General features: G+C 42.7%; 2 protein-coding genes across 2 annotated transcripts; both read left to right on the top strand.

Annotated features, from left to right (window-relative positions):
* The first annotated feature begins 5,022 nt into the window (after positions 1-5,022).
* LOC126747925 (uncharacterized) lies at positions 5,023-13,741 on the top strand. The gene is made up of 2 exons (XM_050456883.1): positions 5,023-5,256; positions 12,048-13,741. The coding sequence occupies exon 2, from the start codon at positions 12,169-12,171 to the stop codon at positions 13,666-13,668; it is 1,500 nt and encodes a 499-aa protein (XP_050312840.1). The 5' UTR covers positions 5,023-5,256; positions 12,048-12,168; the 3' UTR covers positions 13,669-13,741.
* Positions 13,742-14,869: 1,128 nt separating this feature from the next.
* On the top strand, positions 14,870-15,760 carry LOC126747944 (uncharacterized). The gene has a single exon (XM_050456922.1). It carries the CDS (start codon positions 14,870-14,872, stop codon positions 15,758-15,760), a length of 891 nt encoding a protein of 296 aa, XP_050312879.1.
* The last annotated feature ends 1,109 nt before the right edge of the window (positions 15,761-16,869 follow it).

Raw genomic sequence — 16,869 nt, 5'->3', positions numbered from 1 at the left:
TTGATAAACATGCTTAGTATTCCATGTTGCCTGTAATTACTTAATTTTAAATTGAGTTGAATTCTTTATTATAAATAAAACGAAAGAGTGGAACTCGTTTAATAATCAAAACTATTTTGTACTATATTTATACTAAATACTAATAATAATAAATATTAATTTGGATTCTTTAAATGACCAAATGTCCACACACAGCGGCAACGCTGTAGATTTTGCCTAAAAATATTCTCGCAATAAGGGCCAAATTACGGACCAGCTGGTAAAGTTCCTGTGTGTTATCAGGCAGATAAATTTTATCCTCTCGGTAAACCTACCAATAGATGTAGGAGGAATTATGAACCAAATTTTAACCTGTTATTAAGTAGTAAAAGGTTTACAGTTTGGCAACAACATAATTGTTGTGGCCGGTATAATAATCTTAAGAAAAAAAAGAAAAATTAGGGTTATGAATATCCGGTCCTGAGAAAATAAATAAAATAAACAAAAATAATGGAAGTGTTTGGTTTTTACTTTGTGATAATTTTTTTTTTTTGGGGGGTCGGTGGAGAAATTCTTTATAAACACTGGTTACGCGGCGCCGCCCCCAGTATGTGGGACTCAGTGTCGAGTCTGTTTCGTCCTGTACCCACTAAAACTCCACCGCTGGGTGGTGCCTTGTGGCTCCCTACACTGCGGTCTGCTAAGAAGCAGTCCTATTGTGTCCCATATGTTTAGTCCCACAGGTTCAATTTTGTAGCTTCAAGGAAGTCCGAGCCAACTGAAGGTCATCGTCGCGGACCAGCTATACACCGTAAACCGTCCATTCGGCGCAACGACCCCCATGATCCTGAAAGGGAGCGTGGGGTACGTGCTGATGAACGGCACGGGGGTCTGGGCTTAACCACCCGAACCGCGTGGTGAGAACACTATAAAATCTCCCAATTCCTAGGGTATGGCGCGCGCCAAGGGATGCAAGACTGGGGGGAAGCCCAGTCACTAGCGGCCAACCCCAGTGTATACAGCCTTACCCCTGCATGCGGGGCTCTGCAGGGGTGGACCACCCTTTCCCTAGCTACTCGTGGGAACATCTATGATGGACCAAAACAACAAAAAAACCAAAGAAGGGGGCCAAGAGCAACCTTTGCCAGCAATGGCGGGACCTAAAGGAACCGCTGTTGAGAAGTCAACGGCGGGGCCGCAAGGTGTTCGATATTTATATGCAAACCCAACGTCCATAAAACTCAAGAAACTTATAATCGCAACTGCGCGGAAGCGTCAACCTCGCTGATACCTGATTACACCACCTGGCTTCCACATCACCAAGCCGTCAGACAGACTTCAATCAACTTTCGACTCGAGCGTATAGACCGCTGCCTTTTTTAATCTGTATTCACACATAAGAGTATTTATTTTGTTGTAAAACTAAAATTAAAATATATACTTTAATTGGGAAAAACATCAAGTGTATTATTACACATATTTATGGTCCTTCGAGCCGGATTACCAGCGAGAAATCGAAGAAAATCATCGCCGTCTCCAGGCAATCCGAGCGGCCATTTTCATCAATCGAAGCGACGAACGACGGTTAAGGGCGAGAAGCAAAAACACTATCTGACTAGTAGCGTGGGTAGTTCTTCAAAAAGAGATTAGTCCGTTCCGATTAAGAACTATTTTATAAATTCCTATATAATCGTTGATTTTGTATAGCATTAAGCGTTGTATTTTCTCATATACATTCAACCTTAATTATTTTACATACTCCTTGTTTTTGTATTATTTTTACATTTGTAAAAGTTTAAATTCTTAAAAACATGTCTTCCGAAGAGGAAAATTTTGTTGCTAATAAATTAATAAAGCCAAAGAATACACGGAAAAACGATAAATCTCAATTAACACGATTCAAGACATATTTTGAGGCTGAAATATTAAAGGAAAACCCAGATTTTAAGCAACTAGATTTTCGTCTTTCTAAAATAACACCGATTTTAAACAATTTTTTTGACATTCAATCCGAAATAGAACTGGTAGAAACTTCAGTAGATGATGATATACATGAAAAAGAACGTACGGAGTTTGAAAACAATTACTTTTCTGTTGTTTCACGGTGTCAAACGTATTTAGAAAATCATGAACAATTTCAAACTTCTTCTGCAATGCCTTCACATATAGAAAACAAGGTCACTCTGAACTCCAGATATAATACCAGATATTAATAAGTTTCATTACTTAAGATTATCGCTAAAGGGTCAAGCATTAGACCTACTTACCTCACTCGAAATTTCCTCAAATAACTATGCTGTAGCATGGAATCTATTAGTAGAACGATATGAAAACAAGCCATTATTAATTAAAAATCACATTAAAGCTTTGTTTGAAATTAAATCGGCTCTAAAAGAGGGTCATAAAGAATTAAAAACTATTTTGGACGGTATGAATCGTCATCTACGTGCCCTTGAAGTACTTGGTTTACCAGTAGATTCCTGGGATGTGATAATCACTTACTTATTTTCGTTAAAACTAGACCCAGTCACCAGGCGTGAGTGGGAGTCCGAGTATGCTAAACACGACATTGTGACAAAACAAATGTTTGCTAATTTTCTGGCTGAAAAGTGTCGAATATTAGAAACTATCAATTCTACTCCTCAACCTTTATGTAACGCTAATCAACATAATACAAGTAAGGCAAATAAACAACACATTAAAACTTTATTTTCTACGCATGTTCCTATTTGTAGTTTTTGTAATAAAAATCACACAATTTATAATTGTAAGAATTTCATTGATCTCAACCGATATTTAAGGCTGCAAGAGGCTAAAAAGCACAAGCTTTGCATAAATTGTCTTCGTGATAATCATAAAACCGAACAATGTCGCTCTTCTCCCTGCAGAAAATGTCAAGTAAAACACAATACATTATTGCATTTTAGCTTTAACCATAATGATACAAATCAAAACAGAATGCCTGCTAATTCAAATGCTCCATTAAATTGCAATGTTGCCACATCCTCTGAAATTCCTAAAATCTCATAAAATAATCAAACTTGCCTATTTTCGGATAATTTCATGTCCAATCGTGTTCTTTTATCTACGGCTTTGGTTGACATTGCTGACAATCAAGGTCGGATTCATTCATGTCGAATTTTATTGGATAGCGGCAGTGAGTCAAGCTTTATTAGCGAATCATTTTGCAAAAAATTAAATCTTAAAACTCAACCAATAAATTGCACAGTGACAGGTATTAATCAAAAGGCTACAAACATTTTGAAACATACTAAAGTTAAACTACAAGCTAGGCAAGTGCCCTTTAATATTGGTATCAAATGTTTAGTATTACCCAAAATAGCAAATCAAATACCAAGTTTCTTATTGGACATTTCGCACATTAAAATTCCTCCTAATCTAATTTTAGCTGATCCATCTTATAATGTGCCTGGATCTATTGATATTTTGATAGGCGCAGATTACTTTTGGGATCTCTTAATGCTGGGTCAAATAAAGCTAGGCAAACATATGCCTACTCTCCAAAAAACCCAATTTGGTTGGATTGTTTCTGGCATGTCTCTTCCTCCATATGTAGATAATGAAAGTAACTCAGTCATGTGGAATTTAAACACCTTACAACATCTTGATAATCAAGTATCAAGATTTTGGAAAATCGAGGAAGTTCAAAATGTCAAAAATCTTTCCCCCGATGAAACATTTTGTGAACAGTTATTTCAAGAAACCACTCAGCAAACTTTAGATGGACGTTTTATCGTTCAGCTTCCACTTAAGAGGCCTGCTTCCTCTCTAGGCGATTCCAGAGAAGCAGCAATAAAACTACTTTTAAATCTTGAAAAACGACTAAACAAAAATCCTGATCTTAAAAGACAATACTTTGACTTTTTAAATGAATATATTTCTCTTGGTCATATGACTCAAATCGATGTTTCTAGCTTGTCACATCAAACATGTTATTACCTACCGCATCATTGTGTCATCAAAGATTCTAGCACGACAACCAAGCTCAGAGTGGTTTTTAATGCTTCATCGCTAACCACTTCTGGGTTATCACTCAATGATATTCTAAGAGTTGGGCCCACTGTCCAACAAGACCTCTTTTCAATTGTTTTACGTGCCCGTAAGCACAATATAATGATAACCGCTGACATAGCCAAAATGTATAGGCAAGTCCTAGTCAGCGAGAACCAACGTTCAATGCAATTAATTTTGTGGAGATCTGACACTAATACTGACATTCAAACTTTTCAATTAAAAACACTTACTTACGGAACAGCACCTGCAGCTTTTCTATCCACTCGATGTCTTAAAGAAATATCGATAAGATGCAAACAATCTGATCCTAACATAAGTCAAATCATTGAAAATGATTTTTATATTGATGATTTATGCTCGGGTTGCGCTTCTAAGGAAGAAGCTTTTTTTATAATAAATCGTATTTCTGATATTTTTGCATCTTTTGGTTTTCCTTTAAGAAAATTCATGTCTAATAATGCTGACATTATTTCAAGTCTAGATTCAACCCAAACTAAAGACACAATCTTTCGATTCGGCGAGCCAAACGAAAATAAAACTCTTGGCTTGCTCTGGAATTCGGAGTCTGATTTTTTGCAATATTTTATCAAAACTTTTGATCAATCTAATCCAACCAAGCGTAAAATTTTATCGTGTGTGTCTCAAATCTTTGATCCCTTGGGATTGCTTCAACCAGTAATCATCATTGCAAAGACCATTATTCAAAAATTATGGCAATGCAAGATTAGCTGGGATGAATCTATTGCCTTAGATCTCCATACAACCTGGTTGAAGTTTCAAAATAATTTACAAGAAATTAACAATATCCGAATTCCTCGCCATGTGTTACCTGAGAAATTTGTCAAGGTACAGCTTCATGGCTTCTCTGATGCCAGTCAAATGGCATATGGAGCTTGCATTTATATAGTTTCTACAGATATAAACAATAAAATCCACAGTCACCTTCTCTGCTCTAAGACCAGAGTAGCTCCTTTGAAGGTTGTTGCACAAGGTCAAGCTTATGCACAAGGTCAAGAACGCCTTAGCTTTAAATATAGATCAATGCTTCTATTGGTCTGATTCGACAATAGCATTATCCTGGATCAGATCCAATCCACAACACTGGAAAATATTCGTGGCTAACCGTGTCAATCAAATTCAGTCCCTAACTGACAGCAACTTGTGGAATTATGTAAATACACACGAAAATCCCGCGGATCTTTTGTCCCGTGGCCTTGATCCTAAAAACCTAATTAGTAATACCTTGAAATCATCTTGTCGGACTTGCATTGTCTTATTTATTTATTGTAACACGACGTTTCGGTTGGTAAGTATCTCCAACCGTTATCAAGTGTAAACTGAAAGCAAACTACTATTCTATAGGCTTATATACTGGATGTGTGCAGCGATATGGAAGGGGGGGGGGAAGGGAGGGAAAGTCATCCGTGAAAAAGAGTTGGAGGGGGGAAGGACACGCGTCTCTCTAGATCCTACACTGTCCTGAGAGTAGAGGCTTCCAGATGTTGGGTATATCGACGCTTGGCTGGCTGAAGATCCTCTGATTCTGTGAAATGAAAGCTGCCTCTACGAACTTCCTCTTCCGCCAGTGCTGTTCCTTGTGCAGAATCTTGGCTTCTGACCAATGGATATTGTGTCCATTATGCCACGCGTGCTCTGCTATCCCGGATTTGGAAACCTCTCCTCTTTGGGTCCAGCTGCGATGTTCCTTCGCTCTGATTTCTAGGGGGCGCTTCGTTTCACCTATGTATGAGTCACCACACTCACATGGGATCCGGTAGACGCAATTTTTGGTATCCACCATGCCATCTGGTTTGGTCTTTGAAACCACGCTTCTGATAGTGGTGCTAGATCTAAAGGCAGTTCTAATATTGTACTTGCTGGCAATGCGTCGGATTTGTTCCGATGTACCCCTAATGTAAGGTATGGGTAGAAGTCTGGTTGTCGTGGTGGCCTCGTCTCTGATTTGATTTGGACGCGTCCTTTGGATAGTCCTACTTATTAGCTTCTTTGGATATCCATTCTGTTGTAGGTCTTTGTAGATGGTATCCATTTCAGTCTTGAGATCCTCGTCGTTTCTACAGATGGTTCGAGCTCTATTGTAGAGGGATCTTATGATGCCTACTTTGGTGGTTGCAGGATGGTTGGACTCATAGTGCAGATACTGGCCCGTGTGTGTTGGTTTTCTATAAACTGAAGTTCGTAGATTTCCGCCGACCTTTTTAACGAGAACATCTAGAAAAGGTAGAGCTGAGTCCTTTTCTGTCTCCATCGTGAATTTGATTGTTGGTCTGAAACTGTTGAGGTGAAGCAGAAACTCCTGAAGTGCTTTTTCCTCTTTGTCCCAGATGATGAAGGTGTCGTCCACATATCGAAGCCAGAGCTTCGGTTTGCACCGGGAGGCATCTATTGCATGTTCCTCAAACCATTCCATGAAGATGTTTGCTATTACTGGGGAAAGAGATGAACCCATCGGAAGTCCTTCGTCTTGGGCGTAGAATCTATCCTTGACCTGAAAGTAAGAATTACGAAGACAGATCTCCAAAAGTTCCATCACCCCGTCCAGAGGCAGTGTGGTCCGAGTTGAGAAAGCTGCATCCTTGCTTAGTTTGTCTCGGATGATGTTAAGAGACTCTCCTATGGGTACATTGGTGTAGAGACTTTCGACATCAAAACTCACCAATCTGTCATTGGTCTCGACTTCGATCCCTCCAAGAAGGTCTACAAAGTGGGCAGAGTTTCGCACGAAAGACGCTGCATTTCCCTGGATCGGTCTAATGATCTCCAGAAGGAATTTCGAGAGTTCTGATGTCGGCGAATTTCTAGAGCTCGTGATGGGCCGCAGAGGCATTTGCTCCTTATGAATCTTGGGTAGTCCGTATAGGTGTGGAGGTTTGCTATAATGTGGTGTCAGCCTAAAGCGTACCGCATCCGACAATGTTGAGGAGTACTTTTTAAGTGCTCTGTAAATTCGACCTTCTATGGTTGTCGTCGGATCCTTAGATAGTAGCCTGTATTCGCCTTTGTTCAAAACTTCCTCAACCTTGTTTTCGTAGGTTTCCAGGTCCATAATCACAGTTGCATTGCCCTTATCTGCAGGAAGAATTTTGATGTTCTTTTCACTTCTGAGGTTCCTGAGAGCTGTTTCCTCTTCTTTGCTGATGTTCTGCAAAGGTTTCTGTTTTTTAAGTGAGTCTAGAGCAACCCTTACCTCGTGTCGAAATTCATCGGCCACAGGACGTGGTAGGTGGATTGATTCTACTGAGGACACTATGTCTATAAAGGATGGTTTTGAGGATATAGCGAAGTTTAGTCCTCTGTTTAACACCTTCTGTTCAGCATCGGTAAGGGTTCTTTTTGACACATTAATGATGGTGGCGGGGAGGTTAGAGGTTGGTGCTGGTTGAGTCCTGTTGGTTCGTCTGAATTTAAGGTTTTGGAGTTTTGAAAGGTGGCTTGCTCTTAGCTTTTCTCTTAGTTTTTGGCAAGTGAAGTCTATTTTGTCAAAGATTGGTTGATAGTCTTCCTCCAATGTAACTTCTTTGATTTCTTCGAATCGCTGAATGCATTCGATTTCTATTTTTGCTTTCTTCCAACGGTGGTAGCTAAGTTGAGATCGCAGCAGCTCCATACTAGCACGTTCAAGAATACGTTCTGATCTTCTACCTGGTATAGCGGTTTTGAGACGTAGACCAGTAGGAATGACATTGGCGTCTCTTGTCTCTCGCAGGAAGCTGATGTGTTCCTCCTCCTTGGTCATCTTTATCTTGGTTTTCTCAAAGCCTCTAAATAGGTTGCTGGTTCCGGGTCCGTACCGGTTATCCAATCTGTTTTTGAAGGTGGTAGACAATGGTACAGTGAAATCATCTTGTCGGACTTGCATTGTCTTATTTATTTATTGTAACACGACGTTTCGGTTGGTAAGTATCTCCAACCGTTATCAAGTGTAAACTGAAAGCAAACTACTATTCTATAGGCTTATATACTGGATGTGTGCAGCGATATGGAAGGGGGGGGGGGGGAAGGGAGGGAAAGTCATCCGTGAAAAAGAGTTGGAGGGGGGAAGGACACGCGTCTCTCTAGATCCTACACTGTCCTGAGAGTAGAGGCTTCCAGATGTTGGGTATATCGACGCTTGGCTGGCTGAAGATCCTCTGATTCTGTGAAATGAAAGCTGCCTCTACGAACTTCCTCTTCCGCCAGTGCTGTTCCTTGTGCAGAATCTTGGCTTCTGACCAATGGATATTGTGTCCATTATGCCACGCGTGCTCTGCTATCCCGGATTTGGAAACCTCTCCTCTTTGGGTCCAGCTGCGATGTTCCTTCGCTCTGATTTCTAGGGGGCGCTTCGTTTCACCTATGTATGAGTCACCACACTCACATGGGATCCGGTAGACGCAATTTTTGGTATCCACCATGCCATCTGGTTTGGTCTTTGAAACCACGCTTCTGATAGTGGTGCTAGATCTAAAGGCAGTTCTAATATTGTACTTGCTGGCAATGCGTCGGATTTGTTCCGATGTACCCCTAATGTAAGGTATGGGTAGAAGTCTGGTTGTCGTGGTGGCCTCGTCTCTGATTTGATTTGGACGCGTCCTTTGGATAGTCCTACTTATTAGCTTCTTTGGATATCCATTCTGTTGTAGGTCTTTGTAGATGGTATCCATTTCAGTCTTGAGATCCTCGTCGTTTCTACAGATGGTTCGAGCTCTATTGTAGAGGGATCTTATGATGCCTACTTTGGTGGTTGCAGGATGGTTGGACTCATAGTGCAGATACTGGCCCGTGTGTGTTGGTTTTCTATAAACTGAAGTTCGTAGATTTCCGCCGACCTTTTTAACGAGAACATCTAGAAAAGGTAGAGCTGAGTCCTTTTCTGTCTCCATCGTGAATTTGATTGTTGGTCTGAAACTGTTGAGGTGAAGCAGAAACTCCTGAAGTGCTTTTTCCTCTTTGTCCCAGATGATGAAGGTGTCGTCCACATATCGAAGCCAGAGCTTCGGTTTGCACCGGGAGGCATCTATTGCATGTTCCTCAAACCATTCCATGAAGATGTTTGCTATTACTGGGGAAAGAGATGAACCCATCGGAAGTCCTTCGTCTTGGGCGTAGAATCTATCCTTGACCTGAAAGTAAGAATTACGAAGACAGATCTCCAAAAGTTCCATCACCCCGTCCAGAGGCAGTGTGGTCCGAGTTGAGAAAGCTGCATCCTTGCTTAGTTTGTCTCGGATGATGTTAAGAGACTCTCCTATGGGTACATTGGTGTAGAGACTTTCGACATCAAAACTCACCAATCTGTCATTGGTCTCGACTTCGATCCCTCCAAGAAGGTCTACAAAGTGGGCAGAGTTTCGCACGAAAGACGCTGCATTTCCCTGGATCGGTCTAATGATCTCCAGAAGGAATTTCGAGAGTTCTGATGTCGGCGAATTTCTAGAGCTCGTGATGGGCCGCAGAGGCATTTGCTCCTTATGAATCTTGGACCAAGGAGGAGGAACACATCAGCTTCCTGCGAGAGACAAGAGACGCCAATGTCATTCCTACTGGTCTACGTCTCAAAACCGCTATACCAGGTAGAAGATCAGAACGTATTCTTGAACGTGCTAGTATGGAGCTGCTGCGATCTCAACTTAGCTACCACCGTTGGAAGAAAGCAAAAATAGAAATCGAATGCATTCAGCGATTCGAAGAAATCAAAGAAGTTACATTGGAGGAAGACTATCAACCAATCTTTGACAAAATAGACTTCACTTGCCAAAAACTAAGAGAAAAGCTAAGAGCAAGCCACCTTTCAAAACTCCAAAACCTTAAATTCAGACGAACCAACAGGACTCAACCAGCACCAACCTCTAACCTCCCCGCCACCATCATTAATGTGTCAAAAAGAACCCTTACCGATGCTGAACAGAAGGTGTTAAACAGAGGACTAAACTTCGCTATATCCTCAAAACCATCCTTTATAGACATAGTGTCCTCAGTAGAATCAATCCACCTACCACGTCCTGTGGCCGATGAATTTCGACACGAGGTAAGGGTTGCTCTAGACTCACTTAAAAAACAGAAACCTTTGCAGAACATCAGCAAAGAAGAGGAAACAGCTCTCAGGAACCTCAGAAGTGAAAAGAACATCAAAATTCTTCCTGCAGATAAGGGCAATGCAACTGTGATTATGGACCTGGAAACCTACGAAAACAAGGTTGAGGAAGTTTTGAACAAAGGCGAATACAGGCTACTATCTAAGGATCCGACGACAACCATAGAAGGTCGAATTTACAGAGCACTTAAAAAGTACTCCTCAACATTGTCGGATGCGGTACGCTTTAGGCTGACACCACATTATAGCAAACCTCCACACCTATACGGACTACCCAAGATTCATAAGGAGCAAATGCCTCTGCGGCCCATCACGAGCTCTAGAAATTCGCCGACATCAGAACTCTCGAAATTCCTTCTGGAGATCATTAGACCGATCCAGGGAAATGCAGCGTCTTTCGTGCGAAACTCTGCCCACTTTGTAGACCTTCTTGGAGGGATCGAAGTCGAGACCAATGACAGATTGGTGAGTTTTGATGTCGAAAGTCTCTACACCAATGTACCCATAGGAGAGTCTCTTAACATCATCCGAGACAAACTAAGCAAGGATGCAGCTTTCTCAACTCGGACCACACTGCCTCTGGACGGGGTGATGGAACTTTTGGAGATCTGTCTTCGTAATTCTTACTTTCAGGTCAAGGATAGATTCTACGCCCAAGACGAAGGACTTCCGATGGGTTCATCTCTTTCCCCAGTAATAGCAAACATCTTCATGGAATGGTTTGAGGAACATGCAATAGATGCCTCCCGGTGCAAACCGAAGCTCTGGCTTCGATATGTGGACGACACCTTCATCATCTGGGACAAAGAGGAAAAAGCACTTCAGGAGTTTCTGCTTCACCTCAACAGTTTCAGACCAACAATCAAATTCACGATGGAGACAGAAAAGGACTCAGCTCTACCTTTTCTAGATGTTCTCGTTAAAAAGGTCGGCGGAAATCTACGAACTTCAGTTTATAGAAAACCAACACACACGGGCCAGTATCTGCACTATGAGTCCAACCATCCTGCAACCACCAAAGTAGGCATCATAAGATCCCTCTACAATAGAGCTCGAACCATCTGTAGAAACGACGAGGATCTCAAGACTGAAATGGATACCATCTACAAAGACCTACAACAGAATGGATATCCAAAGAAGCTAATAAGTAGGACTATCCAAAGGACGCGTCCAAATCAAATCAGAGACGAGGCCACCACGACAACCAGACTTCTACCCATACCTTACATTAGGGGTACATCGGAACAAATCCGACGCATTGCCAGCAAGTACAATATTAGAACTGCCTTTAGATCTAGCACCACTATCAGAAGCGTGGTTTCAAAGACCAAACCAGATGGCATGGTGGATACCAAAAATTGCGTCTACCGGATCCCATGTGAGTGTGGTGACTCATACATAGGTGAAACGAAGCGCCCCCTAGAAATCAGAGCGAAGGAACATCGCAGCTGGACCCAAAGAGGAGAGGTTTCCAAATCCGGGATAGCAGAGCACGCGTGGCATAATGGACACAATATCCATTGGTCAGAAGCCAAGATTCTGCACAAGGAACAGCACTGGCGGAAGAGGAAGTTCGTAGAGGCAGCTTTCATTTCACAGAATCAGAGGATCTTCAGCCAGCCAAGCGTCGATATACCCAACATCTGGAAGCCTCTACTCTCAGGACAGTGTAGGATCTAGAGAGACGCGTGTCCTTCCCCCCTCCAACTCTTTTTCACGGATGACTTTCCCTCCCTTCCCCCCCCCCTTCCATATCGCTGCACACATCCAGTATATAAGCCTATAGAATAGTAGTTTGCTTTCAGTTTACACTTGATAACGGTTGGAGATACTTACCAACCGAAACGTCGTGTTACAATAAATAAATAAGACAATGCAAGTCCGACAAGATGATTTCACTGTACCATTGTCTACCACCTTCAAAAACAGATAGTAATACCTTGTGGTGGCATGGGCCGCACTGGCTTGTTTCTTCTGAAGAAGAGTGGCCTACAAAATCTTTGGAAATTTCCAATAATATTGATAATTCAGAAAAACGTATAGAGAAGCCTATCTCCTTCATGGCCACAGCTTCTTCCTTTGATCTTTTAGAAAGATTCTCGACATTAACCAAGCTTCAAAGAGTAACTGCTTACTGTTACCGATTTTTCAAAAACTGTCGAGAACCTTGTAAAGGCAAACGTAAAATCGGCCACTTAGAAACAGTAGAGCTAAAACTTGCTCTCAGTAAGCTTGTATCTATGGTTCAAAAATGTGAATTTCCAAGGGAATATAATGATCTCAAAAACTTAAAAAATATTAGCCCTAAAAGTAAATTATTAAAACTTAATCCCTACCTTGACCAAGATGGTTTAATCCGAGTTGGAGGTAGATTAAAACATTCCGACTTTAATTATGAAAAAAGGCACCCTGCCATTTTGCCTGGGAGGCATGTACTCTCTAAACTAATAGTAACATATGAACATATTAGACTATTACACGCAGGTCCTCAACTATTATTAGCCTCTGTTAGGGATCGATTTTGGCCTACTTCGGGCAGAAACCTAGCTAAGCAAGTAGTAAAACAATGTACACGTTGCTTTCGTTTTAACGCTACTTCAGCTTCACACATAATGGGAAACTTACCAGACTTTAGAGTGACACAAAATAGGCCATTTTATAACGTTGGGGTTGATTACTGTGGCCCATTGTTAATAAAGGATCGTTCTACTCGAAACTATAAAACTAGCAAGGCTTGGGTGTGCTTGTTTGTGTGTCTTAGTGTGAAGGCTATTCACTTGGAACTGGTATCCAGTTTAAGTACTGAAGCTTTTATCGCGACGCTTCGTAGGTTCTTTTCGAGAAGAGGTATAAGCGCGAATATTTACTCAGATCATGGATCAAACTTCGTCCGCGCTAAAAATGAAATATCTAATTTTTTATTCAAAAATCAAAATGCTTTGAAATCTGAGTTTTCTCAAGAAAATATTCAATTTCATTTTATTCCTCCACATTCTCCCCACTTCGGTGGAATATGGGAGGCAGGAGTTAAATCCTCAAAGTATCATATCAAGAGAGTGCTTAATCAGACACCTCTTACTTTTGAAGAATTCTCAACCGTCCTCACTCAGATTGAGGCATGTCTTAATTCGCGACCCCTATACCTTTATTCCGAGGATCCTAATGATCCTCAGCCAATCACTCCTGGTCATTTTCTCGTAGGCCAACGCTTAACTGCTTTACCTAGTCACTATTATTTGGACATAAAGGACAATGGCCTCACCAAACTACAACGACTTCAGAAGATAGTTCAAGGCTTCTGGAAAAGATGGTCTAAGGAATTCATCTCCGAACTACAACAGCGGTCAAAGTGGAAGACGAACTGCAAGGACCTTCTGAAACCTGGGGTTGTCGTTCTTATCAAAGAAGATGGAGTACCTCCATTGAAGTGGAAACTTGGTTTGGTGCAAGCTGTTCATCCTGGATCCGATGGAGTTGTTCGAACCGCCACCATCAAGACTGCATCAACGGTTATCAAGAGACCAGCGGTAAAGCTTTGTGTTTTACCCAGATGCGAATAATCGTATTGAAGCCTTTAGGCTGTCAAGGGGGGCGGTATGTTCGATATTTATATGCAAACCCAACGTCCATAAAACTCAAAAAACTTATAATCGCAACTGCGCCGAAGCGTCAATTTCGCTGATACCTGATTACACCACCTGGCTTCCACGTCACCAAGCCGTCAGACAGACTTCAATCAACTTTCGACTCGAGCGTATAGACCGCTGCCTTTTTTAATCTGTATTCACACATAAGAGTATTTATTTTGTTGTAAAACTAAAATTAAAATATATACTTTAATTGGGAAAAACATCAAGTGTATTAGTACACACAAGGAACCGCCGCTGAGAAAGCCAAAGAGGGACCTGCCGGGAGGAAACGACCGTCGGGGGCTCAAAGACGGAAAGCCAAACTGTTGGCGGCCAAGGGAAGGGGGGGGACGGGGCCCAAAGAGGCACTGACACCCACCCAGACCAAGGCCAATACGAGCGAGACGCAAAAACGACATCGCTCGGAGGGAGAAACTCCGCCGGAGTCAAAAAGACCCAGGAAAAAGCCCAGGGGCCCAAGACGGGAACCAGGGCTGTCCTATCGGGATGCTGCGGCGGGGCTAAGAATGGCCATAACAGCTAAAAAATACCCCGAGGCATTCGTCTCGGAGGAGCAGGCAAACACCCTAAAGGGCTGGCTGCTCAACAAAACGCTCGCTCTGCAGAGCGGATCACAAATTGCGCCCAAGTTTGCAGGCGTAAGCCACGGTGGGGGCATCCTTCACATCACCTGTGTCGACGAGTCAACTAAAAATTGGCTCGTCGGACTGGTGAAGAAGGAAACTCCCTGGGAAGGGGCTGAACTCCAGATAACGGAGGACGGCAAACTTCCCAGACCGGTGAAGGCAATAACATGGGTGCCGGGACCTACTGAGGAACCGAAAGCACTCCTACACAAGCTGGATGTTCAAAACAACATCAACACCAGCTTGTGGAAAGTGCTCGACATGAGGAAGGACCAGGACGACAAGGGTTGCCTGGTAACGCTCCTCATGGACGAGAAATCCTGGGCCAAAGTAAGGGAAGCGAATCAATCGCTATACCTCAACTTTGGCAGCATAAAAATTAGACTCTTGGCCGGCAGCCAAGAGAAAGAGAAGAGGGACCAGGCAACCCCTATGGAAACAGAGGGATCGCCGGGAACCTCTTCTTCCTAAAATCGCTCTCCGCAATGGGTGCGAGGCTGATACAAATAAACCTCCACCACTGCAAAGCAGCCACTGCGGCCTTACAAAAATGCATAGCCGACAACAATATTCAGATAGCCCTGACTCAGGAACCTTATACTTATAGGGGCCAAATAAGGGGACTAGGAAACCTCAACGGGAGACTAGTGTCAGACCCAAAAGAGGGACCTAACCTAAGAAGCTGTATCTTTATAAGAAAAGATATAGAGGCCACACCGCTGTGGGAGTTTTGTGACAGGGACACAGCGGCGGTCAAAGTACAAATCAAAACAGCGGAGAGGAGCTACGATACAATAATAGTATCAGCATACTTTCCGCACGATCAACAAGGGGAACCACCTCCGACAACAGTTCGGAGGTTGATAAACCATCAAAGATTGGAAAACCTTATAATAGGCTGTGACGCCAATGCTCACCACACTATCTGGGGAAGCACTGGAACAAACAAACGAGGCGAATCATTATTAAATTACTGTGCTGCCTCCGGTCTAAATATAATTAATGTGGGGGAGGAACCGACCTTCGTCAACATACTCCACAGAGAAATAATTGATCTAACCATTGGCAAGGGACGCATCTGCGACCTCGTTAAAAAATGGCATGTATCTGACGAACCAAGTTTGTCGGATCACAGGTACATAAGATTCGATCTAGAATCTATGGATACAAATCCGGAGACCTACAGGAACGCCAGGAAAACGGACTGGGACCTCTTCAATGAGATACTAGGACGCGAACTGGAGAACTGTCCAACGGAGGCAAAAGACAATGTAGAGCTCGAAGTGCTGACAGAGTCAGTCACTGAGGCTATTAAAGTTGCTTTTGAAAACTCATGTCCACTAAGCAAACCGCGTCAAGCAGGGAACACCTCATAGTGGAACCAAGAATTGGGCGAGCTAAGGAAGACAGTAAGAAAGCTTTTTAACAGAGCCAAAAGAACTGGCGAGTGGAATCTATACAGACAACACTTAACCAGGTACAATGATGCTATAAAAAGAGCAAAGAAAGAAGGGTGGAGGAAGCTATGCCGGGACCTAACAGAGACACCAGCATATGCTAGACTCCACAAGGCAATATCCAAAGGGCCACGACAAACCCTAGGCTCTTATCTAAAACCCGATGGAGAATATACGACAACCGAGGAAGAAACGCTTGGCTTAATGCTGAACACGCACTTTCCGGGATCGAAAATTCTCCACCAACCAGATCATACCCAGGACCCAACTCCTATCATTCCGAACAGGGGCAAAAGGGAACACTGGGAACTAGCGAAAAAGGTAGCAACCTACGAGAAGGTTAAATGGGCGATAAATTCCTTCAAACCATTTAAATCTCCCGGAATGGATGGCATAATGCCAGTCATGTTACAGCGGGGTAGCGAACTGCTGCTGCCTGCACTATGTAAAATAATGCGGGCAAGTCTAGCCACGGCGCATATACCAGAGAGTTGGAGGGAAGCAAAAGTAGTATTTCTACCAAAGACGGGACGCGACTCCTATGCGAAACCTAAACCCTTCCGACCAATCTGCCTTACATCATTCCTCCTAAAAACAGAGGAAAAGCTCATAGAAAGGCATATCAGGGACAATGTATTACGGGTCAACCCTCTACATCGACACCAGTATGCCTACCAAACAGGTAAATCTTGCGAATCAACGATTCACGAGATAACCCAGAGCGTCGAACAATCTCTGAACAACAAAGAGATCGCCCTAGGAGCTTTCTTAGACATTGAGGGAGCATTTGACAATACATCATATGACTCAATCAACCGTGCGATAGCAGCACGAGGAATGCATCCCATGATTGGCGGCTGGATAACCCAAATGCTAAATCATAGGAAAGTAGCAGCAAATCTCAACAGCACAACGGTTAAGGCCAAAGTGTGCAGGGGAACACCGCAAGGGGGCGTACTGTCACCGCTGTTGTGGAACCTTGTATCGGACAGCTTGCTGACACGACTGGAGAGGCAGCTTATCCTCGC

Source organism: Anthonomus grandis, chromosome 20, assembly GCF_022605725.1.
Source record: "Anthonomus grandis grandis chromosome 20, icAntGran1.3, whole genome shotgun sequence".
NCBI classification, from domain to species: domain Eukaryota; kingdom Metazoa; phylum Arthropoda; class Insecta; order Coleoptera; family Curculionidae; genus Anthonomus; species Anthonomus grandis.
Note: the sequence above shows the minus strand (reverse complement) of the source record. Positions and strands in the feature narration are given on the sequence as shown.

Excerpts from the sequence above, each read along its gene's own strand:
- LOC126747925 (XM_050456883.1), top strand. The coding sequence starts at position 12,169 with ATGGCCACAGCTTCTTCCTTTGATCTTTTAGAAAGATTCTCGACATTA.
- LOC126747944 (XM_050456922.1), top strand. The coding sequence starts at position 14,870 with ATGGGTGCGAGGCTGATACAAATAAACCTCCACCACTGCAAAGCAGCC.